This window comes from Manacus candei, unplaced genomic scaffold, assembly GCF_025592945.1.
Source record: "Manacus candei isolate 608988 ecotype Guabito, Panama unplaced genomic scaffold, ASM2559294v1 h1tg000002l, whole genome shotgun sequence".
NCBI lineage: Eukaryota > Metazoa > Chordata > Aves > Passeriformes > Pipridae > Manacus > Manacus candei.
In genome coordinates this window covers 14,896,033-14,919,572 of record NW_026138050.1, presented here as the reverse complement: position 1 = coordinate 14,919,572, position 23,540 = coordinate 14,896,033, and the positions used below count along the sequence as shown (strand labels likewise).

Sequence of the window (23,540 nt, the reverse complement as noted above, 5' to 3'; positions counted from 1 at the left end):
TTGGCAGGCTCAGAGCTGTTTATCTCTGGGTTTGAGGAGTCAGGCAGCCCAAAAATGGAGGTGACATGGCAAAATATTTCACATTAAAAGAAAAGAGCGGGAGCTTGTAGTCTGCTGCTCCAAAACATCCAATACCAATAACCCCACAGTCTGCACGGTGATTTAGTTTTAAGAGGCATGGCTATACATCTCTTGGTACAGGAGCAAGTCTACTGTGCTGAAAGATCGATGCTGGCATGTATCACTGAAGCCTGAGAAGCTTTTGACAACAAAGGTCTCCATTCCTCTGTTCATTCTCATCCAGGCTAAAAAGAAATTCTCAAGAAATCTGCTTTCTTCAGGTCCTGCACATTGGTCACACCTTCATCCCCCTGAGTACAGGGCAAGGCCGAGGCATCAGGCCCCAACAAGTTTGGTACCACAGTCAGTGTCCTCTTTAGGTGGAAAAGGTCTTGGCCCTGTTCTTCAGTTTCTCTACTATAGAAATGTAAAATGCATGGTGTTATTTACTGGTCCTGCCAACTGCTCTGATATCTATTCAGTACTTATGGAGCACCTCGAGATCTTCAGAAAGGGCACCAGGCCAAGCAGAGCCACATTAATTTAAAAAGCCAACTAGCAGATGCCCTCAGCTGGCTCCTGCTGATTTCATAGCCTTCATCATAATTCAGCCAAGTACAGAATTTAGCCCCAAACTATTAAGTTTTTCTGTGCCTGAGAAAACCCATAGCATTGGATTCCTTTGTCCAAGTTCAATCAATTCCCAAACACCTTATCCCTGAGGATAACATAAATAGTAACAACATGTCTTACCGGCTACAAAATCAGCCTCTGTGAAGAAGAGGATGGCTTGTCTGAATGTCACCTCTGGAGTCAAGGCCATTACTGCCTGTGGGAGACTTCCACTTGTGGTGAGCTTCTCCCTACACTGTGTTAATCCCTCCAAGACTCCTGCAAGAGTTTCGTAGGCATCGATCCCCCGGAACAGGCACACGAGGACGGGGTTGGACATCAGTGTATCCAGGCTCCTCTGCCACTCAGTATCCCCAGCCTCAAAGGGGGTTATCTCTCTGGCCTGCCATCGAGTGAGGTGGGGCAACCACTTCAGGCCTAGGAGCTCTAATCCTGACCCAGGCTCTTCTGCAAGTCAAGAGAAAAGTGTTCAGCATCAGACAGCAGCAAGTGTTTCATGGGAGCTCTGTTTGCTTTTGGAGACAGGTGTTCTGACTTCACACTGATTTTTTTCACTAGACAAGTTCCAAAGCTGCTTCACCACCACCCATCCAGAATGGACTGTAATGCAGATATAGGAACACAATGGGAAAACCCACAAGATACAAATGCTAGGAAATAACATTACATTGAAAAGAAAAAATGGGCTATCTGGGAAATCAACAGGGAGCCACAGGGAGCAAATGCCATGATTTAGATTAGAGAGCACAGCTAATGGAGAAGAGTTGAAAGGGAATTCCTGAGAATACACTGACAACAATGTGGCTTGCCACAGCATAATCCATAATTATAGATCCTTTAGCACCTCTCATAACATTCCACTTCAAGCAATGTTCATTATAGTAATAAACTACAATAGAATGCTGACTTGTCTCTAGTTTAAATGTTGTTGTGTTTGTAAAGTAGTCTTACTGCAATGTAGCAAAATATTTAGGGACTTAATCCATGAAGTTTCTGTCAGCTGGGGTCTCATGGACAGAACTTAGTAGTATTTCAAGTAGTATTTCAGCACAGTTTTAGGAGTAGGATGTGACACAGTATAAGACAGGGCCAGACTTCTGCCCTTCGTGCACACACTTCCTGTATTATTACACTTCAGTGCAACCTGCATCATGAAATTATATAAAATCATCATCCTGCCTAGGGCTTGACAGCCCTCTTCATGCATGTGTGAGCATTTAACATGGGGATGGCATCGGTTTTCCTCCTGTGCACGAGGAATCAAAGCATGAAGCAGTGAAGTGTCTTGGTTCTGCTCACAAAGGATGTCAGAGGACAGAAAAGAGGCTGTGACTTCCAAATTCCTGTTGCTGTGCCCCAGTTACAGTTGCCTGATCTCTCAGTACTTAGGGAGAGACATAATGCTCTGAATTACATAAAAGCTTAATAATTCTAAGCACATCTTTAAACTAATTTGACAGTCTCTGAAGAAAATTATGGCCACCTGAGCTGTTTGTGATATGAAATGTGGCCTTGCCCATAACAAGTCATGACAAATTCTTCAGCTTTTTAAGCAGGTGAACAAAGAAACCTGTTCTTCTTCCACTCACCACATTTTCCATGATGTTCCTGCTATGCTAAAAGCAGCTGGCCAGGATAAACTTCCCTGACCAAGTTCCCCAGCCCTCCCCAAGAGCTGGGATCACCTGCACTCCAAGACTGGTTGTTAAGCCCAGTTAACAGGATCTGGTGAAGGAGCTCTCCAGCACTTTTCATGGTCTCCATTCCAACCACTGTCAGCGTCACAACTTGCTCCATCCCGGGATCAGCAGCGTACGTTCGCTGGCAGAAAAAATCCAGAGGAATGTTGTGGGGCTCTGGAACTGCGCTGAGGTTTCCTCCTATCCAGGGAGATGATCAAAACCAAAACTGTTACCCCACAAAACCAAATCTCAGGTCTTTTTTACTGTGAAGGAATTAATTCTCAACCAAGCAAAGGCCAGTGTTTCACTGTCTCCTCATGCTGCAGCTCAGCATGGCCAGGAAAAGGTTCCTGCATGAGGAGTGTTATCACAGCAAACCTCCACTAATTAGTTCCACTCCTTCCCTGGAATTACAGTTTGCCTTGTAAAGCAAATATATTCACATGTAATTTTGATATCCTTATTCACCTCCTTAAGCAGAGTTGATAGATCTACACCAAAGTGATTGAAGGCATCAATTTTGGATTGATAACTGGTGTTTGACTTCACATGAAATCAATACTTCATTTTGCTTTCAAGGAGATTACAGGGCACACAACTGAGAGCTAATTTGGGGACTACTGCAACACCATGCTTGTATCCACGATCCTGTTGGGAATGGTATAGCCTGTGTTTGATTCCATACTGTTTCACTACCTAATTATTAAAACCATTGTATTGATAAACATTTATTTACTTAGTTATTCCTATACCTTAACATTTCATAATGCTAGAGAATGGTGAATAACATGCATTTGATTATTATTTTTCCTTATTATTTAGTACTAATTCAGTTTTGGAAAGTAACATATTTCAACTAAAAGTCCTGACATCCAAAAATTCAAATAATTTAATTAAATAAATCTATTAGGACCTGCTTAACATGCAAGAAACCTGTAGTTAGTGAAATAAACATCTGTTTACCAGGACCTTCAAGTGCACAGAACTAGTAAGTTTAAGACTCTCCCACCCATGTGAGTCACAGTTTTAAAGCAGAAAACCCATTTACTTGCTGTTTCAAATCCTATCAATTTCCCAGCTTTGAATGAATGAGTTACTAAAGTGAATTCAACTGTATAAACTGAAATTAAGAATATCTGAATAAAATGAAATTGAAAAGTGCCTTTTCTGCACCTACAGAAAAAGAAGAGCATTTATCACTTCAGCACATTCCAGTTTTACACACAACCACTGATTTATCTCATTTTAATATTTTGACTTCTCTTGAAACTATGGCAATAAATATCAATAGACTGGATATTAATCTTTTCACTAAATATATTAATTAAGGCTTAATTGGATGTTATCATGTCACATTTAAATAATTTCTTTTTGCATGTCTTTTTAATTAACTTAAAAAGTATTTTCATTTTGCTTTTCTATTGATTCTTCCATTCATTACCTAGCAGCAGAATGCAGCCAAATGAGCATTACCATGATTGATGGAGAGCAGAACAGTAAATGAGCTATCATATACAAAAAGCATATTCCTAATGGTTTTCTGCAGGAAAATGCCTTAATAAGGTTGTAACACCTTATGGGGCTGCCCCATCCCTGGAAGTGTCCAAGGACGGGGCTTGGAGCAACCTGGTCTAGTAGAAGGTGCCCCTGCCCATGGCAGGGGGTGGAACAGGGTGGTCTCCAAGGTCCCTTCCAACCCAAACCATTCTCTGAGTCTGTGATCCAATAAAAGCCAGGACAATGCATTTCCCACAGCTCTGACCTACCCAGGGCCTGCAGCGAGGTCTCGGCGTACGGAGCCACATGGAAGCAGACAGAGGCATCCAGGCCAGCAGTCACAGGGGGGCTGCTCTGCCCACTGCCAAGGCCTGGCTTTGCCAGCTCATCCATCAGCCCTGTGCAGGGAACAGCAGCAAACATGAGGGATCCAGAGCTCTGACATGAAAAGCCTCTGCTATCAAATGTTTGATCCATACGAACACAGTTCCATTACCGAGACGTTAATGTGGGTCATGCTGAGCTTACCCGAGACACGAAATGCACCTGAACCATCTCCTCTCCCCCAAATCACATTAATCACTTCAGTGGGGCAAGCAGTTGTTGAGAATTGAGGCTGGGCCACAGCTTTCTCTGGAGACACCTCTGCTTTGGGAGCAGCACCCCAGTTGTTTCTATCGCCTTCTAACTCCTGCTGTGAACGTGCAACAAATGCACAGATGCTACCACACAGCTGAATTAGAATAAATATCTTAAATAAGTTGGTATCCACTAGGAAGAGTCACAAATGTGAGCCCAGCGCTCACGTGGAAGCCCTCAAGGTGTCTGACACCCCAAGGCACAAGGCCAACGTCCTGCATCCCACATGGCACCACGTGAACATGGAGATTTCAGACCTGAACAGAGACATCATGTTCTGCTCGTGTAACTCCCAGCCTGGAAAATATCTGATTCCACACCACTTTCACAGACACTAAGTGCTTAAACCCAGTAATCTCTCAGCTTCATTGCTGCTCCAAAGAGCTGGGCTGCACACAGGCAGTGCATTAAGGGGCTGGCATATGCTACACTTCCACAACAATTAGTTCAGCCTTCTGTAATAATATTTCAGACCACAGTTTTAAAGGCTTGTTATTTTTAAAATTACTTTGTACACATTTGATTGCTTTCTACCGTACAAGGCTGTCAAAAATTCACTCTAGTGGAACATGAGAAATGGATTATTGGTGCTGGAGGCTGATGGCAAAGCTCAGGTGTCAGATGTGCCATTGACAATCACCTCTGCTTCTCGAAATTCAGCAGGCAAGAGGAACCAAAAATGTGCCATCACTGTCACAGCATTACCTGCTGTTTGTTCAAACTCGGGGCATGGCAAAAAGTAAAGCTTGGACATAAATATATAGTGTTTGATTCTCAAGACAGAGATCCTTACCCAAAACCACCTATTTATCTGCTCTATTTCAGGAATAATTGTTGAACTTTTTCTTGCTCTGAAAATTAAACAGTGTTCAAGATCTAAAAGGGGTAACTGCTTTTCAGAGGTACTGATTATAAATGCAAAACTTCTTAGTGAGGTATTTATCCTACTCAAATCCTAGTGCTATTCTTCACTTCCAAGAGGCCAAACCAAAGCTTGTGTGGCAAGAGTGTTAGCTTCCCCTCTCCAGGGCTCTGGAACATGGACTAAGGTCAGTTCTGAAGCACAGGACTGATGCAAAGAGCACAGAAAACATGGAAAGAGGCATTTGCAAAATCTGTCTAGAAACAAAGGAAAAAACCCCTGAGTTCTACAATGAGGGAAAACATTTTACCTTTCCAGACTTTGCTTTGTTCCAGTCCCACCTATATATTTCCAGTGGAAATTTCCCTGTGCAAAACATCAACACTGTAAACATCCTCTGTGGCACTGAGAAAAGGAGCAGAAACTGTACTTTTTAATAAGCAACTTCCTTTGGGTGTAGAGGCAGCAGGTGACATAGGGCTCTAATTATTCTGCCATGATTAATCCTCTGTGTCTGCACTTGTTTTCAGAACAGTCTGTGATAGTCTCAGGAGAAAAAGCCCAGGACTTTTTGAATTGCCATTTTTTTTTCCCAAACCTCTAAAATGGACAGTTTAAAGGAAGTGACTGGGCTGTGGATGAATGTCCTCCTCATGGGCTATCTGTGGTGGTGTTAATGGAGGGGTCAGTCACAGGGACCCCCTTCTTGGGAAGAGCTGGGCAGGGCAGGATTTCTGTTCCCTCCTGATCACTCTGATCTTCCCCACTTGAGACCAGTGTCAACTCATCCTTAAGAAAACCAAATCATGTTTTTCCTGAACCAGAGCCTCAGCATAGTTTCATTCAAGTAAGAAGATTTGGGGCAGCAACTTGACTGTTTTTGGCAGTCCCTAATATAAAATGAGTAACCTTTCAGGTCCTTGGAAGTCACAAGTACGCAGGACTTGGAGCTGGTATTGGTAGGATCAGATGCTGCCCTCAGGCTCAGTGGCACATCTGCATTTTGGCTATCCTACCTCTGTATGCAATAAGAATATCTGAGAGGAGGTTGTTGAGGTCATATAATCATAGAAAGTCCTGAGCTGGAAGGGACCCACAAGAATCATCGAAGTCCAACTCCTGGCACTGCACAGGACAATCCCAAGAATCCCACACCACGTGCCATGTGTGTGAGATGACCAAGTCAGGCCCAGTATGGAGGTGTACGGAGACAAGGCTCACAAATTCAAGCAGGGGAGGCTCAACTTGACATAAAGAAAAAACAGTTCTCATAAGGATGGCCCAGCATTGGAACAAAGCCCCAGAAAGGCAGGGGAGCCTTGTAGATTTTCAAGACCTGACAGGGAAACCCCTGAGCATCCTGACTGGAATTCACTGCTGATGCTGTACTGAGCAGGAAGTTGGATGAGACCCTCTGAGGTCCTTTCCAAAAGGAACTACTCAGTGATTCTAAGTTCAAGAGGATTCCAGTGCTAAAATCAAACACCTGGTAAAGATCAGCCTGCTCTGTTGAATGGGTAGTCATGACTGATTCACACCTTGGTCTGGGGAAACGTACAGAAAACTAGCAGGCCTTGATATTGTCCATAACTATTCCCTGCACTGTAACAGCTGTGGTCAGACTGCTAATGTTTAGCTCACACACAGTGAAATGCAAACCTCCTTCCCCCAGGCTGGTGAGCAGGGAAAGCATTACCTTTCATCAGGGCAGGAATGTGATGACTTGCATTCTCCTTCCTCAGCAACAAAACGAGGCAGTGCCCCCGTGGTTCAGCTGGGAGTTCTCCCCTTGCAGGACTATCAGGTGAGCTTGAACTCTTTCCAGGGCAAAATACATCAATCTGAAATAATGAGGGCAAGTTAGACTGCTAAATCCACATGTAATTACTATGGCACTCCAGCAAATAGATAAATTGCGATGGCATAACATGATACAGCTCAACACTGAGGCACAGGAATTTTCAATATCTAGGTGTTCATGCATCACCTATTCATGAGGCAGAGAAACTTAATTTAAACCTCAGGGAAGAGGCTTTACATAAAAACATTCTGCCCTGGAACTGGGCTGGACCAAAACCACAACAGTGGTAACAGAGCTGAAATGTGGTACCACTTTAAGTCACTCATACAAAAATGATCTTGAGTCCCAAATGAAGGGATGATTTTCAGAAATTTTAGCTCCAAACAGCACATTGGAGCAATAGCTGCTGCTGTTAACTTCTTAATGGCCACTCAGGATCATGCTCCAAACACCTGGTTATTTGGTCTGTGGTATTCCATAAATAGGTTATATTCATCCTAACAAATATCATGGCCAGGGACATTATTATTCCTTAGGCTTAAGCAGAAAAGAGGGGATTTGTACAGTTTAATTTGCAAAATGATGTATTTGCTGACTGACACAGCAAACAATGCTCAGCATGATAATTTGAAGTCAGGGATCTGCTCCTTTGTGAGAGAAGGTGCCATAAGATTTCTGTGTGATTTATAATGTACGAAGTGCAGCACTGGACTTCTTGCACATGTTAAGTTTGACTCCAGTCTTGCATTTATGATTATTGCTGTTTCCTTAGGCTGACTTGTCAAAATGCCAACTGCATTTTAACTCAAATCTATCACCATGTTAGAAAGAGGTTCAAAGAAAAAAAAGTTAGTTTTGATAACAGGAAAGCTCTTTTTGCAATGCATTTGGAGTGCATTGAATGAGGGGACTTCCTGCTGAAAGGCCCCGATGGACTGTGAAGTACAGCACCAAATATCAGCCTGTTAGTGAAGACTATCTCCTGAACACACCTTTGCAGATCAGTGAGTGTTATTTTGGTTCATGGGGCTACTTGCTTTTCTGAGATCAATGGTAAAATTCATATTTGTTTTAGTAGGAGGAGGCCCAATGATGAATTTACACTCCTGTTCCTAGTGAGAGGCCAAGGCCCAGAGGGATTTTTCCTACTAGAGAAAAGCCAGCACTGAAAGCAACCCAAGTGCCGCTCCCAGGAACAGGGAGAACACAAGTGCTGTGTAGCTGGAAAAGAGGGAATGGGAGTCCTTGGAGCACTTACTAGAGGAGCATTGGCATAATTAGTTCCAGACCAAGGGGTAACAGGGTATACAACTCGCTGTGTTCTGTCCAGTACCTGCCTTGTTGTCATGCTCAGCACAAGGCCTTGCTGGGGTGAGAGCTGCAGCTGCCTGAGGCCTTGCAGGACAAACCCCCGACGAGCACAGACAGACATCACCCTTCCATAGGCACGAGGAGACACCACAGGCGACACCAGCAAAATGATGTCCCCTACAGAAAAGAGAGGGCAAGGAAAGCAGCGTGTTATTGTCACAGAAGCTGTGGTACCAGTGCAAGGCAGCTCTCACAGTGGGTGGTTCCAGCTTGAAGCACATCCCAAATGGTGACACTGTGTTTTACAGTTTATTTGCTATATCCAGCTCATAATGACTGCAAGCCAGTGCCACCCTAGGATGGAAAAGCTTATGGCATCATCAGTAATTTCTTTATGAATCATACACTCCAGATAGCCTGTCTCATCAGGTCTGGGGGGTATGTGGCTCAGCTCACGTGCAGGCAGTGTGTCACCCTGTGGTGACTGGGGGCCTGATAAGCCTGGCCACATGATGAGTAACCAAAGTCAACAAGAACAGCTTGTTCTTGAACAATTTCTCCACTATGAAGTGCATGAAGCAGCCCCAGCCATTCCTCTCTGCTGTTACTGGTGGTCCCAGCCTGTAGCTGCTTCTGCAATCCTGCTCAGCACCACCTCCTGCTTCCTCTTGACCCTCCTTTACTCCTGTCTCTAACCTTCATCCCAGAACCTGCCTTGTGGTACAGTCTCCTGAAGCTTTGGACCAGCCTGTGATCATGATTTCACCTCACTCTTTGGTTTGGAAACCATCTGAGGCCTCAGAGGTTCCTTGGTCATCATGACAGTGGTACCAGCCTGCTCTGTCCTACCTGATCCTCATCCACTGGGTCTGGCTGCTTGAGTTCTTCTTGTGCCCCTCACCCCAGTAGATAAGGTTCCATTGGGTTAGCACCTTGGGGTTTAGACTCCTGCTTTGTGAGTTGAATCCCAAGCTCACTGCCAACACATGCTATGGGCAAGACCAGGAAAAAGAGACTACAAGATCTCCCGAGCAGTCTAAGCCCCATCTTAGGCACTACAAGACAACATCAAGACTTTTCCTTGAAGCTTCTGATCAACTTGAGGTCTTTGCTTTGTTCTAATCTTATTTTGGCTGTTTTTACCACCACCTTCATTATCACACCTTCCCAGCTCTAACACAGCTTTTTATCCCTCACAATGTACATTCAGATCTCATAACCTGCCAAGAGTGACCTCTGAGGGCGAAGCCTCAGTGCCACTTCTCCATGGGTTTCCTCTACACTGCCCCATTAATTTCTCTTAGCTCTAATCAGGTGATATGAGATTGGAGGAGTTCAGTCTCTGCGTCCTAATTACGCTTGTTTTGGTGGGTAGGACAGCGACTATTTCTTTTTATTTTAGATTTTGTGGTATGAATAACCATCCTCTCAAGAATCTGACCAAGGCTCAGACTGGTAGTTCAAAGCAACAGTACCAAAACAAGACAAACCTTGTGTTTAGCACTAAGGATGGGACAGGTAGGGTGTTTCTTTGCCTAAAATTTCTATTTGGCTTTACCACTGACTTTAAGGCAGACATTCATTATATGGGAACTGTCAAAATACAGGGTTATGGGTGGTAAAATTTTGGTTCCTTTCTAGTTGACAACAGTTCTAAAAAACATTTTTGCATATAAAAAACCCAAATCAACAAAAATACCTGCTAGGGGGACTAAAACTTGGATTATTGAGAAGAGGCAGATCTACCTGGTGGGAGATGCAGTACATCTGCTCTGTATGGGTAAATATTCCTGTCTCCAAGAGAAGCTGCTGGAACCCTGAGGGAAGGAGTTAGTGAATGTTTCCTTTCCTTAAAACCCCACAGTGTGTCTGCTCCCAGACCAGATTTTCAGCTTCCCTTCCAAGAGCCATGATCCAGCTATCTTAGGAATGAAGCTCAACAGTGACTTCCTGAGCCCAAATATACATGGAACGTGGTGTGGTGTAACTCAGCAGCCCACAGCAACTGTGAATCATTAATGGCCATAAAAGGAAGGGGAGGCAGAATATGTGACTCATTCCATCAGTAGCCACCAGCTGCCATCAATCCCCATCCCAAATAACAGAGCCAATGGCTGGCTGCCAAAGTACCTGAGTTAACATGCGCTGTTGTACCAAAGAGTATTTCAAAACTGAGACTTGTTTTTTCTTGCTTTCTCCCTTCTCCATTTTCCTCCCATCACCCTCTGTCTCTTTGTGTTCCTTTCATCTTTTTGCTTATGCTCTCACCCTTTTCTCATGGATTTTTTCCTTTGGCAATGTAATTTCCCATGCTTTCTTTCTCTGTCACTTCAATCCTGCCTCCCTTCTGCCACCTTCTCCCTGACAGCTACTGACCTTCTGCTCCCCTCAGGTTCCATTCCTGTGAAACTATCAACTGTGGGAGCAGAAACCAGCCACCAATGCTCTAAACATTGTCCAAAAATCCCTTGCACCCCAGATCTGCTGTGCCAGGCCCCACTACAGAAGTCTGTCAGCACATTGGCCCTTACAGCAGGTACCCCAACACCAACGGGATCCTTCTTAGCCAGGTGAGGCCTTGGCAGGTGTCCCTTGGACACAGCCTGCAGCTAGTTAGGTACCAATTCAGAAGAGAAGAAAACTCCTACAAAGGGAAAAGGGGTATTTGAGTGGAATCAGCTTAATGCACTGCTCCCCTTTCTGACTGCATGGTCAACCCTGCCCTGAATGAAGCCTTAACCATTTAATTCCCCTGATGATTATATTCAGCTCTTCACCAGGAGAGACAGATGATCTCTGATCAGATAAACAAGCAATTTAAGGATTCTATTAGGCCTTCACTATTTCTCTGATGAACAGGCCCCTCTGTGCAGAGATTTCCTGTGCACTGGTTTTTTGTTTCTTCCCCCCCCCTTCAGTGACATCTAAGCAGCCTGGAGGACTCCAGCAGCTGCCTCCACAAGGAGGTTGATGTGTAACACTTCTCTGCCACTTCATTACAGGAAAAATGTTCCACTAGAAATTCATTGCTGGCTCTAGAACTGGCCAGGTCACAGCCCTGAGCAATCCAGGGAAGCAGAATTTCCCAAGACAGATGGGCTGGGGTAAAGTGACATTGCCAGTGAAGAAGAACCATGAAACCTCCAGATGAATCCAACGCTGACCTTTGGTAGTTGAGACAAGCATGGCTGGACGTCGAGGCAGCATCATGCTCTGGAGATCAATCTTTTCTTCATCTGCTTCTGTCCCAGCTGATGAAGGACCCTGAGAGCTACAGAAAAATGATAAATATTAAAAGCTGTTACACCAGATTCTGACTCAAATCTACTTTCTGCAGCAAATCCAGGGCCACAGAAGCTTCTCTGGTAAAACTGCTTTACTGAAAAAGCCATTTCAATCCCGTGTCCCTGACATGAGCTGCATTGAGGTCTCTCTGACTGAACATTTTTATATTACTCCCCCTGAGGCTCTCTGTGTTCAATTAAAAGTAGCTAATGCAAAGTACCCAGCTTGGCAAAGAAATCTGGGAATCAATAAATATGTTAGGCTGCACTACCAGAGCTATTCCCACCCACAGACACATCATAGTTGCTGTTCACATGGGGTTCTTTAGCCTGAGTTTAAGCAGTTTGGAAGGTTCATGTTAGGCAACAAGCACGATCGAGTCTGGCAGAGATGTGCCAGGGAAACCTCTGCAACTTCCCTGCATATCCAGCAGGCCCAGATCAGGGCAGGGTGAACAGAAGGTGTGGTTTGGGAGCCAAGGACTGTCTGGGAACAGTTTGGCTGGGACTGTGAGCACAGGCTGCTCAGGCAAACCTGCCTCAGCCCTTCTGAGCTGGCTGGAATGTATCCTGCTCTCTGGAACACATCCTGCTCGCTCACTCCCAGGAGCCCATGGCATCTGCAAGGATAATCTGCAAAGGCCCATCTGAGCTGCAGTTTGTATTCCTGTCTCCCAGTGGACCAAATCACCAGCGTTAGGAGAAAGACAAGTGTATTGTTTAGAATGTAGTGCCACACCAGACTAAGTTATACCACAGGAGCAGAACTCATCATCTTTGTAAGAGGAAAAATAAACAAACAAACAAAATAAAAATAGAAACCAAATAATAAATAAACTAAATAATAATATATCATATATATATAATTGATATAATAATAAATTCATATAATAATGTATATTTATATATGTATAGTAAATTTATAAGATACATAATCTTTAAATGTAAATCATAAATTTATAAATAGAAATTATATATTTATGTTTGCAAATAAATGTATATACAAAGCTGTAATATGAATTATTAATAATAAACTTATATAATAGTATAAAATAATAGTATATATTATTACTATATATAGTACACATGTCAGGTAACAAATCAAAGTAAATTTTAAAATTTTGCCACATTGATTTTTTTCCCCATCTTAAAAATAAAAATGATGAGAGCGGCTGTTGATGGCCAAGCAGAGCTGAACTCTGACACACAATCCCTCCCCAGCACCAGGTTAGTTCCACATGGCTGAGCTTTGCCACTCTGCAGAAAGCACTGCCAGCACTGCAGCTGATCTCCCCCCAGCCTGCTGCCACAGCCACTGTGCCACACTGCCCCCAGGAGCAGCCAGGATCCTAAGAACTGTCCACAGCCTGTAGGTGCAGGGCCTTCTCTGAGCTTTCTGCAGCAGTTTCACCACAGCATCATTTGTTCAGCAATGCTAAAAGGAGATGCCCACAAGCCAAAAACCCCAGTGCAGAGGCTGCATCCCATGTGCTTACACAGGGCTGTGGCAGACATGACACCAGGGAGGGGAGAGCTGCAGTTTGATACTATAGAATCACAGAATCATTAAGGTTGGAAAAGATCTCCAAGATCATCAAGTCCAAACTTTGACTGAACACCACCATGCCCACTAATCTGCATTATGAAGGGCCACATCTACTCTCTTTTTGAACACTTTTGGGGTGGTGACTCCACCACAGCTGTGCCAGGGTTTCACCACCCTTTCAGTGAAGAAATTTTCCTCAATATCCAACCTGAACCTCCCCTGCTATAATTTGAGGCTGTTTCCTCTTGTCCTGTCCCTTGTTCCTTGGGAGCAGAGTCCGACAGCCCCCTCTGGTTCCCTCCTCCTGTCAGGGAGATGTAGAGAGTGAGAAGGTCCCCCCTGAGCCTCCTTTTCTCCAGGCTGAGCTCCCCAGCTGCTCCTCACAGGACTTGTGTCCCAGACCCTTTCCAACCTCTGCTGCCCTAACAAGCAGGAAAGGGCCCTCTGAGCACAGCAGAGCTCTATGCTCACACAGAGGATTAAATGTGCTCCCTGGGCCCTCAGGTCTGAGCCTCTGTCCAGGAAGCTGCAAGATTGTCAGGAAGGGAAGAGATTGTTTTGTGCCATAGAAAGTACTCATCTCCATCAAGGAAAAACTGCAGAGAGATTTGGGAAAGAGAGTGTTGATAAGGAGTGCAAGGGAGTCTGGGTGCAGATGGTGTGCAAGGTCTGCTGAGTGTCACTTCACAGAGCTGCTCAAGCTTTTCTCCCTGTCCTCCCCTTTCCCTCACCCTCCTCTGCTCCGCTGGGTGAGGCCAACAGCAGGTATTTTGTCAGTGTTAAAAACTTTCAGATTAAAAACCACTCAGTAAAGCCATTTCTGCCCGGGAGCCTTTGGGAGCTGCAGGCCCCTCCCTGCAGCACTGCACAGCAGCACAGGGATGATCAGGGCTGCATGATGGAATAATGGATGCTTAAAAGCCATTCCCAGACCCATCCAAGCACGACATTCCAGACTCCTGAACCTCACTTGTGCCCAGCACTCTTTGGAACCCTATAGTTATGCCATCACTTCCTAAATTGCATTCCTCGTGCTGACAGCTAAAGGTTTATAAGCCACCCTTCATTTTCACACATATCTGTCATCATCCTCCAAAGAACCTTTTCCCTCTGAAGCCCCTTATCAATTGATATGGAGGGACATAGGGCAAAGCTAGAGCATGTTTCCTAGGAAAGGGCCACTCCTTCTTCAACACCAAGTCTCCAAATCTTGCTGCAAGTGCATGAATTACCAGGCTCGCTACCAGGGAACAGGGGATGGAAAGCAATCACAAGTGTCCCACACCTGATACATCTAGGACCTGTCAGGAGAGGTTTAGGGTAGATCTCAGAAAGAAGTTCTTCCCCCAGAGGGTGGTTGGGCACTGACCAGGCTCCCCAGGGAATGGTCACAGCCCCAAGGCTGACAGAGCTCAAGGACAACACTCTCAGGGACAGGGTGGGATTGTCAGGGTGTTCTGTCCAGGAGTTGGACTCAATGATCCTGATGGGTCCCTTCCAACTCAGCATATTCTTTGATTCTGTGATCTGGTGCAGAAAAGAGGAGGACTTTTGCAGACTGTATAACTGGTTTGGAAACACAAAAGTAGATAGATTCCTTCCACCCTGCACTCCTGTTCCCCAGACCTTTAGCAGAAGGCTGACATGTAAAGAACACACTGCCTGTGGGAACAACACTTCCAGACCATCAGACCATCACCTGGAAGGCAGGTGCAGGATCCCAGCAGCCCTTCCTCCAAACCAGAGGCACAGCTCCCTGTGGCTGTCCAGGCAGGGCAGGTACATGAGAGGCTCCTCTTGGCTCTCGCTGTAGGTGGCATTGATGGAACCACAGTCTGTCACTCTGGCCAGCCATGGGTCAGATGGCCCCACGATGTCCTGCAAGGTGCCACGTGCTCTAGGCCCTCTCACACACAGTGCCAGCACTGGTGGCACGTTGCCAAGCTCTGAGGTGTAGGAAGAAGGCAGCTTTTCTGTGGAAACAAACATACGTGTGAGTAAAACGTGGAACAACCAGCCCCAAGGTCATTCATCCCACTCAAGTGCTCTGTCATAGCCAGACCTCAAAAGGGGAACCACCTGGTTACCTGCCCTGTGGGTCCCATGCAGGCAGCACCTGCACATTTTTACCTAATGCTAAATCTGAGATTACTGAAGGTGCTCAATTAAAGACAGAGGAATTGGTTGCCTCATATTTGCTGTGGAAAGGTGTGAGCACAGAGTTAGTGATTACAGAGCAGGTGATACACTGGAAGTGTCCCTGTCCATGGCAGGGGGTTGGAACTAGACAGTCTTTAAGGTCTTTTCCAACCCAAATTCAGCACTTTAAGTTCCTGTGCAGTCTGTTGTTCATGACCACAAGGCTGGGGATTGAAGTAGAGACAGGACAAGAAGAAGGTCCTGTGGAAAGGGATGTTTTGGAAAGGGATCACAAACTAGAAATTTGAAGACTTCTTTTCTACATTGTTTCCTTCTGCATCAAATACAGATTTTGTACAATGCTGTAAGATCAGCTGCATCAACTCTTCCCCATGTCTCTGGTAAACCTTTTCCCATGTCTCCCAGCATAGCTGGGTCCAGGAAGTAAAAACAAAGAGAAAAAACAAATTTGGCTTCTCTACAGTTCTTACTGCAGCTGTTAGAAAAAGCAGCAAGGCTTCCCTTAGGTTTAAAAGCATATTCAAAGACATAATTTCTTGCATAAGAATCAGAAACCAGAACATAAGTCTCTGGAGCAGGTAGATGATGAAGCAACTGGCTGTAAATACTTAAAATAATAATTTTCAAGTTTTCAAACGGGTAAAAGTCTAATTTACAAACTCACCCAGCAGTTCTCAGCTCAAATGAATTGTCTCTTCATACAAAATGTTCTTAAATAATACTGCCTGGTATAGAGCATTGAAGCAGATCTGCTGCCTGTCAGCTCCTAATGACTGGTGATTTTATGGTTTCCTTATTCATTTCTGAAGTCCTCCTTCATTTCTCCAGCTATCACCAGGAATGTGTTACGTGCACAGCCCTGAGAGAACTGCAACCCCATTCCTAAGGCAGTCTGCTCCTCTTGCTTCCAAATGCAAAAAGAGAGCAGGGAGACTGGAGAATTTTCTCTGATGAAGCTGGTCTTCACTCACCTTCTGCCAGAGGAAAAGCAAACCCATTTCCCTCACTCTCAGCCTGCCTATATCTTTCCCACGGGAAATAGACTGTCTGTATGAGGTGGTGTCATACACAAACCTTCCAGGAGAACTGCCTGGTTTAAAAGAAAGCACAAGCCAGGCTGTATTACAGAGGCAATCTCTAAACTTTGCAGCTAATGCAACACCTGTCGCTCTGGAATTATGTTGCATTAGCAACTAATAATATTCCATAATGCTTTAAGACAGGTTTCATCATCTCTGTTTCCCAAATGGGAAAAAATAAAGACTTGACCATAACATGCTCATTTGACACATTGGTGTCTTTGTGATTTGAGTTCAGAGACCCAGATCATTTTTATTTACCTTATCTTGTTGGCCTCCCATCTCAGATGGGATCCTATCATGGGATTCTATTAAACAATATGACATTTTGTGGATGTTTTACCAGCCAATGCAATTACAGGACAGCTAGATCAGTACTTTGCCCATGCTTGTGAAGTCCCACAGGCAATGAGATGGGGGAATTGTGGAAGAGGAAGGCTGGATTTTCTGCAGCTAAAACCTTCAGCAACATAGTGGGGAACTAAATTATTATATTTAACTCACATGATTCTAACCCTGGAGCTTAGAGCACTGCAGTTTGGGAGAGCTTGCTGCAAAGGAACAACTAAACTCTGAGACACAAAAATGTATCAAGGGTTAAAAATTCAACTCGTGGATACTCAACACCGGGAACAGAAGGAAAGAAACAGCCCAAGATATTGTATAATTTCTTTTGGGACTTATAAAGCAAATCTGACACCCTCTGCCCATGCCCACAGCACCACATCACCCTTCAGCTTTGGATTTACAGATCTTTGTCTTCCCTTCGGCACCATCACAGGATCTGAAGGAAAAGCAGAGCTCACCTGAGCTGGAGAGCAGCACATCCTGCTGGGGATAGAGCAGGCGGAGGCCACAGACATCCAGGCCAGAGCTGAGCAGCAGCTGCAGCAGGTGATGGGCAGCCAGGGGACTTCGGAGGAGCCTCTCAAACAGCAGCACCATGGCAACCTGAACAGAAGGAGCACGTTGGGAAAATGAGGCAAATGCTTCCAAGCCTTCAACAACCTCACAGTTGCATCCCTTCTGCTCACCTTTGGTTCCCAGGATGGATCTACACTCCAGGAGCTACAAAGAGGCTTGGTTTTGGTTTATGTTTATGTGCAGTTCACAAGAAGGCTCTTAGCTTTGGGCTGAATCACAACTATCAATGATAATTATAATTTAATCTATTTCTGTTGATATAATTGTGCCTTTTGTCATGTAAACCTACTAGTAAAAAACTGCAAGGTCTCTGGGGCAGAGACCAAAGCACATCACCTCTGCTGTTTAACTCTGTGTACTATCATTTGCCCATATTTCTAGATGATTAAATAATAATAGACTAACTGGTTGTTTCTTTATACCTATAAAAGCGACATAATCAACATTAAAAAAAAAAGATCAAAAGGCAAACACATGACTGGTACTCTCCCAAATTTACATTTTGAAGTCTTCTCTACCAGACTAATCCAATTCAGCCCATTCTGGCACATAGGAAGACACACAGCAACATGTTCTGAACGTCTATACCCAAAAGGGAAGCAAATTATTATTACTTTCCCATCAGAGAAACAAATTGGTTTAAAAAGCAAGTGCTTTAAAACAGGGAATGGTGTGGTGCTGTGGATAACACTGTTTTGCTGTAGGTCACACAAGCTGACTGCCCTGGCCCCAATCTGGGCACGGTTCTCCTGGATGCAGAGCAGCACGAGGATTTGCCCAGACCAAGGTTTACAGCTGCAGCAAATGCCAAATGAATTCATCAGTACTGGACACTTGAAATGAAATGCTACTCCCCCATAAAGACATTGTGAGGCTCATACCAGCATGCTAAATGAAGATATACATTTACTCAAATCATATAAAAGTAGGCTAATTAGGAATAAAAGCTCTATTTCTTTATGTTTGTTTAGCTCAAGCTTTCCAGATACCAACCCAGAACTCACAGCAGCCAGGAAGGGAGTATTTTCTGTATCTGCTCACAGTCCCTGGAGCTTAGCTGCCTGGGCTTGGGGCCAGCTGTGATAACACAGCCATCCAGCATCAGGAAACCTCAGGAAGTGCCCATCTCCCCTCTTTTCGGGGGCCTGGAACTTGGCTTTTCTCTCTGTCAGAGCTTTGTTGAGGTGGGCCTGGCCCAGTCTTGGATGTCACCAATTCTGGCCACTGACCAAACCCATGGATTTCCTGGCTTGGCCTTGTCACTGTGGATTTCCACCTGGACACTGTGTCCAGCTCTGCGGCCACCAAGACAAGAAAGATTTTGACCTGCTGGAGCAAGTCCAGAGGAAGCCAGGGAGCTGTTCTAAGGGCTGGAGCCCCTCTGCTCTGGAGCCAGGCTGGGAGAGCTGGGGGGGGGGGGTCACCTGGAGAAGAGAAGGCTCCAGGGAGACCTGAGAGCCCCTTCCAGGGCCTAAAGGGGATCCAGGAGAGCTGGAGAGGGACTTGGGACAAGGACCTGGAGGGACAGGACAAGGGGGAATGGCTTCCCACTGCCAAAGGGAAGGGTTAGGTGGGATATTGGGAAGGAATTCTTGTCTGTGAGGGTGGTGAGGCCCTGGCACAGGTTGCCCAGAGAAGCTGTGGCTGCCCCTGGATCCCTGGAAATGTCCAAGGCCAGGTTGGACGTGGTTTGGAGCAACCTGGGCTGGTGGAAGGTGTCTCTGCCCATGGGACAGGGCCATCCCACCCTTAACAGAAAGGAGGCACCTTTAAGGTGCCTTCCAACCCAAACCACTGTGTGTTTCCATGACTCTTGGCTGGCTCTGGTTACTGCTGCTGGACCTGCTCTGCTCTTCTCATTACAAATTACTTTACACAGGAGTAGGTCACATACATTTTGATGGGCACTCCTAAACAGACGGAAACATGAGCTAATTTAAGTCACCTGGAGTAAAACAAATAGAATTACTTCCTACTTGTTCACACAACACACAGTTATTGTAAGTCAGGTAGTACCAGAACCTTCAGCAACTTCCTTGAATTTTTCTGAGCCCGAGTTTAATCAAAGCTGTGCTGTATGCTGGCTTACAGTCAAGTGGTTTCAGGTTATCAAAATTTTGTCTACTGTTACTGATTTGCACCTGGTTGGTAGCAATTTCTTCAACCCACAGATTTCAAAGTTAAATCTCCTGTGGCTCAGAGCAATCAGCACATCAATACTGATGACATGAAACACTCGGCTGGTACATTTAGGTCTGAGTGAAAAATACTTCAAGATCAGTATTTATACCAAACCTCAAGACTGAAATATTCCAGGTCACCTAATTGTCTCTCAGTGTTCCACATCATCCCACAAGCCAGGAAGGAGTGGTGTGCTTGCTGTTCTTTACCTCAGTGTCTGTATCTCTGCAGGCCTCCATGGCACTGCTGTCAGGGAAGTATTTGTCACCACTTTCAACTGTCTGCCAGTAAAATCCATTTGGCACCACAAACACCTTCTCTGCTGCCTGAAACACACAAAGGACACTTCTCACTTGCATGTTATCTTGGTCTCTCAAAATAAAGGGCTTGGAAAAACAGAGTATTTTATGGCTAGAGACCACCCAAGGATGCACATGGGTGGGTTAAACTCATTAGTCCAATGTTGTTAACATGTCATTTGCTTTCTTACAACCATTCCTCTTGCTCCAATTAAGTGATATCCCAAGAATATGAATCTGCAACCACTTCCTGGGAGCCTGAGCATTCCCAGTGTCCAATCCAGAGACTCCCCAGCACACAGAACACCCACAGGTATCACCAGGAGTTCCATCCATAGCAGACGGACCTGAGCAGAGCCTTCAATTCTCGACTGTGCTGAGCACTCAGCAGAAAAGGACTTTGTGAAAGCAATGCTCTAATTAACTAATCAAATGGAAGGGTAGGGAAGAAATTTCATGAACTTTTACATGCCTGTAACCAAAATAGGACATTTCTCCTGCGCTCATGTCACCACAAGTGACACATATCTGTGAGACTTACTGTGTCACATGCTCAGGGAGAGGCAAAAAGCTGCCATTTAGGTCACAGTGCAGCATTTCCCAGCTCAGCACCTTATTTTGTTTCTCATACATTTTCTGGGCAGCCAAGCAAGCAAGTTGTACAAGTGCAAGTGTAAGGATGTGTCACTCATGAGAATGTGCTGTGACTGGATGCTCAGTAAGCAAGGCCATAGTCCAGGGACAAAGAACTTTTGAAAGTCATGTTTGTCAAGTTCTGGCTTGGGAAGAATTGATATTGAAGATTCCAGAAACACAGATGCATTTAGGCAGAGTTCAGAGCGGGCAGGATTCATTCCAAGAATGAAAAAAAATTGTCACTTTTGAGACACAGGCTCAGGTGAGGTTTCACTTTTAAAGACTCTACTCTGATTTACAGCAGTCATTAATTTGTCCTCATCTCATGTGGACTGACCTTTCCAAAAAGCAGAAAAAGAAATTAGTTTTCAACATGGTCTCATCAGGACTTTTATTATGGAGAGAAAATGGGCTATCAGTGCATGGAGAAGCATCCATTGTGCATTCTGAGGTACATATAATGCTGATTAATTGTGTAATCACCTGAGAGATCCTGTGTGTGCTGCTTGGCCTACGACAGGCACTTCACAGCATTCTACAAATGTTATAAAAATAACAACCAGAAAATCAAATTAATCGGAATATTAAAACCCCTCTGACAACTGCCTTTCCACTTCAGTAACCTTTTATGTTGTCTCTTTCCTCTATTTCCTGCACCTCATGAGATATTTGCCTAAAAGCGGAACCGGGGATTTCACTTTTCATGCTTTTCAATCAAATCAACTACCCCAAACTCAGAGCTTTGGCATCTCTCAGTGGCTTTGTCCATTCTGTCCTGCAATTCATCGCTCTCCTGCTTCCACTGGTGCAATTACACTTGGTTGCTGTGGAAAAGATCATCAGAGGGAAAGGGCATTCAAGGAGACAGAAGATCACCTCTGTTTCCAGTGTAAGATGTCAGCTCCCACGTGCAACACTGGTACAGTATTCCCAATGCACCAAAGAGGAATGCAGCAAGACCCCAGTCTTCTATTTATTCAAGTTATTCCTTGAACAAACCTCACATCTCTGAACTTTCAAGAAGAAGGAAGAGAAGAGACAAATGTAGTCAAACCAACACCAGCCCCTATTTCCATAGAAACCTTCCAGGTAATCATCCAGCCCCAGTCAGGACACGTGGGGAAATCCAAGGTAAAATCTGCCCTTCAGGAAGGACCACGGTGTAAGCTGTGGATGAGGGTGATCCCAGGCCAGCCCTCCTCCCTGCCAGAGCAGGGATCTGGCCACACCTGGGAATTCACACCTGTGGGAAATTGTTACTGAGATCAGTCAGATTCTGTTTTCTAACAACCAACCCGAATGTGAGTTCACAAAGCAGCAGAAAATGAAGTTTGAAAAGTCTTAGTTCTCCTAGAAAGTCCTTCTCCTCATGAGTTAGGAACAGACAGATGGCTGTGGTATGAGGGCCCTGCTTTGTCCAATCTGGCTAAAATGCACCAGTGGCAAACTCCTGGCATAGCCTTTCTATCCATGAGCAGGAAAATCAGGGAGAAAGTCACTTTCCCTGTGCATGTAGGAGAGAATTACATGAAGTCAGTCATTATAATACTGAGATGAGCCCTGTTTAACACATAACACAGAGCAACCTTCCACAGGCAGTTGCAGGACCTTACAGTCACTGAAATAACTGGCAAATTCCACACTACCTATGATACTTTAGTGCTACTTTTAATGTTCCACAAGAGTGTAGGTGTGAGAATTGTATTGGTTTCACCTCAGGGCTCATTCCTCTCACCTCCAACAACATCACACCAGTTGTAAAACTTCTGTGCCAACACAGCATCTGAGGAAGCCTCTCCCAGGCCAGCGGATCCATCACCTCTGAGTGGACCTGTCTCCTGGTGGGAGGAGAGGAGATTCCCCCACAAGAAAAGAAGAGGATAACTACCTGAAAATCCCTCTCCTGTGAGGCTCTGCAGACTCAGCACTGTAACAACCTCACATCTCATGGGAAAGGCATTATCCCAGGGAGGAAAGTTCCCTACATCAGCCAATGGCAGCTGCACAGCCCCAGGGATACTCTGACCTATGCTATGACAGGTTTCAAACCCCAGACTCACAGAACCATGACCATTGCCATGCTGTGTCTTCAGGGCTTCTTACAGCACTGAAATCCTCTCCATCCAAACTGCCACAATCAGGAAGAGCAGGAAGGGAAGGCACGTCCATAACATCCCATTTTTATTATTCCTTTTTGTCAATAATCTTTGTTCTTTTTTGATTTAAGTGCCAAATTCCAATATCTGCTACCTTACAACACTGAAAAAGACCAGTTTGGACCATAACTAACATTGAACATTAACCAGTTTTTCAAAAAGCATTTAGAAGAAACCCTGAGCTACTGCTTTGTTTCAGGCAATATTACCCAGATGAAGCCAGATAGTTATGGGAAGGAAATTCGCAGCAGAACAAAAATGTGTTGTAAAATCCTGAGCAGAAACAAGAATAAGCACATTTCAGAGAAGGCTGGAGCTGCGTGCAGCAAACCCATAAATATTTAACTGTCATCCAGAAATATAACCAAACCCATGATCTCTTCTTTGTGCTTCCAGTGTTTCTGTTCCCATCTCTGACAACAAAGAAATAGCTTTTGCTGTCAGATGATCTAAGAGGCTCTTTAAAGTTGCAATGAGTCTTCCAGGCTGCTTCCCAGCCACAGCAGGAAAACAGAAACTGCAGAAAGAATCCCCATGTACTCCACAATCTCCTCTCCTCACACGCAAGGTCCTTCCCAAGGCAAGGATGTGCTCAGCCGTTATCGCTGCGAGGCAGCAGCAAACCCCTCCGAGGAAGATGCTGCATCTCCCAGCACCTCCAGAGCCACTGAAATCCCAGAACTTCTCCCTTCCAGCCCCACTGAGCACATCGGGGTGACAAAGGCAGCTTCTCTCACTGCAGCACAGCTCGTGTCTGATGTGATTCACCAAATCATGCCCCTGATTTAGG

The 23,540-nt window shown here is 44.9% G+C and overlaps 1 protein-coding gene across 8 annotated transcripts in view; it reads right to left on the bottom strand.

Annotated features, from left to right (window-relative positions):
• DNAAF8 (dynein axonemal assembly factor 8) overlaps positions 1-23,540 on the bottom strand; it is a 93,417-nt gene that overhangs the window by 26,710 nt on the left and 43,167 nt on the right. For 7 of the 8 annotated variants that reach the window (XM_051779912.1, XM_051779902.1, XM_051779950.1 and 4 more), the window contains exons 14-22: positions 19,869-19,985; positions 17,361-17,505; positions 15,015-15,288; positions 11,650-11,756; positions 8,508-8,662; positions 7,070-7,214; positions 4,142-4,270; positions 2,379-2,573; positions 814-1,140 (exon numbers count right to left, since the gene is read on the bottom strand). In XM_051779912.1, the coding sequence (XP_051635872.1) occupies positions 814-1,140; positions 2,379-2,573; positions 4,142-4,270; positions 7,070-7,214; positions 8,508-8,662; positions 11,650-11,756; positions 15,015-15,288; positions 17,361-17,505; positions 19,869-19,985 (1,594 nt within the window). The remainder of the gene's footprint in view (positions 1-813; positions 1,141-2,378; positions 2,574-4,141; positions 4,271-7,069; positions 7,215-8,507; positions 8,663-11,649; positions 11,757-15,014; positions 15,289-17,360; positions 17,506-19,868; positions 19,986-23,540) is intronic. The other variant, XM_051779967.1, reaches the window with a different exon arrangement.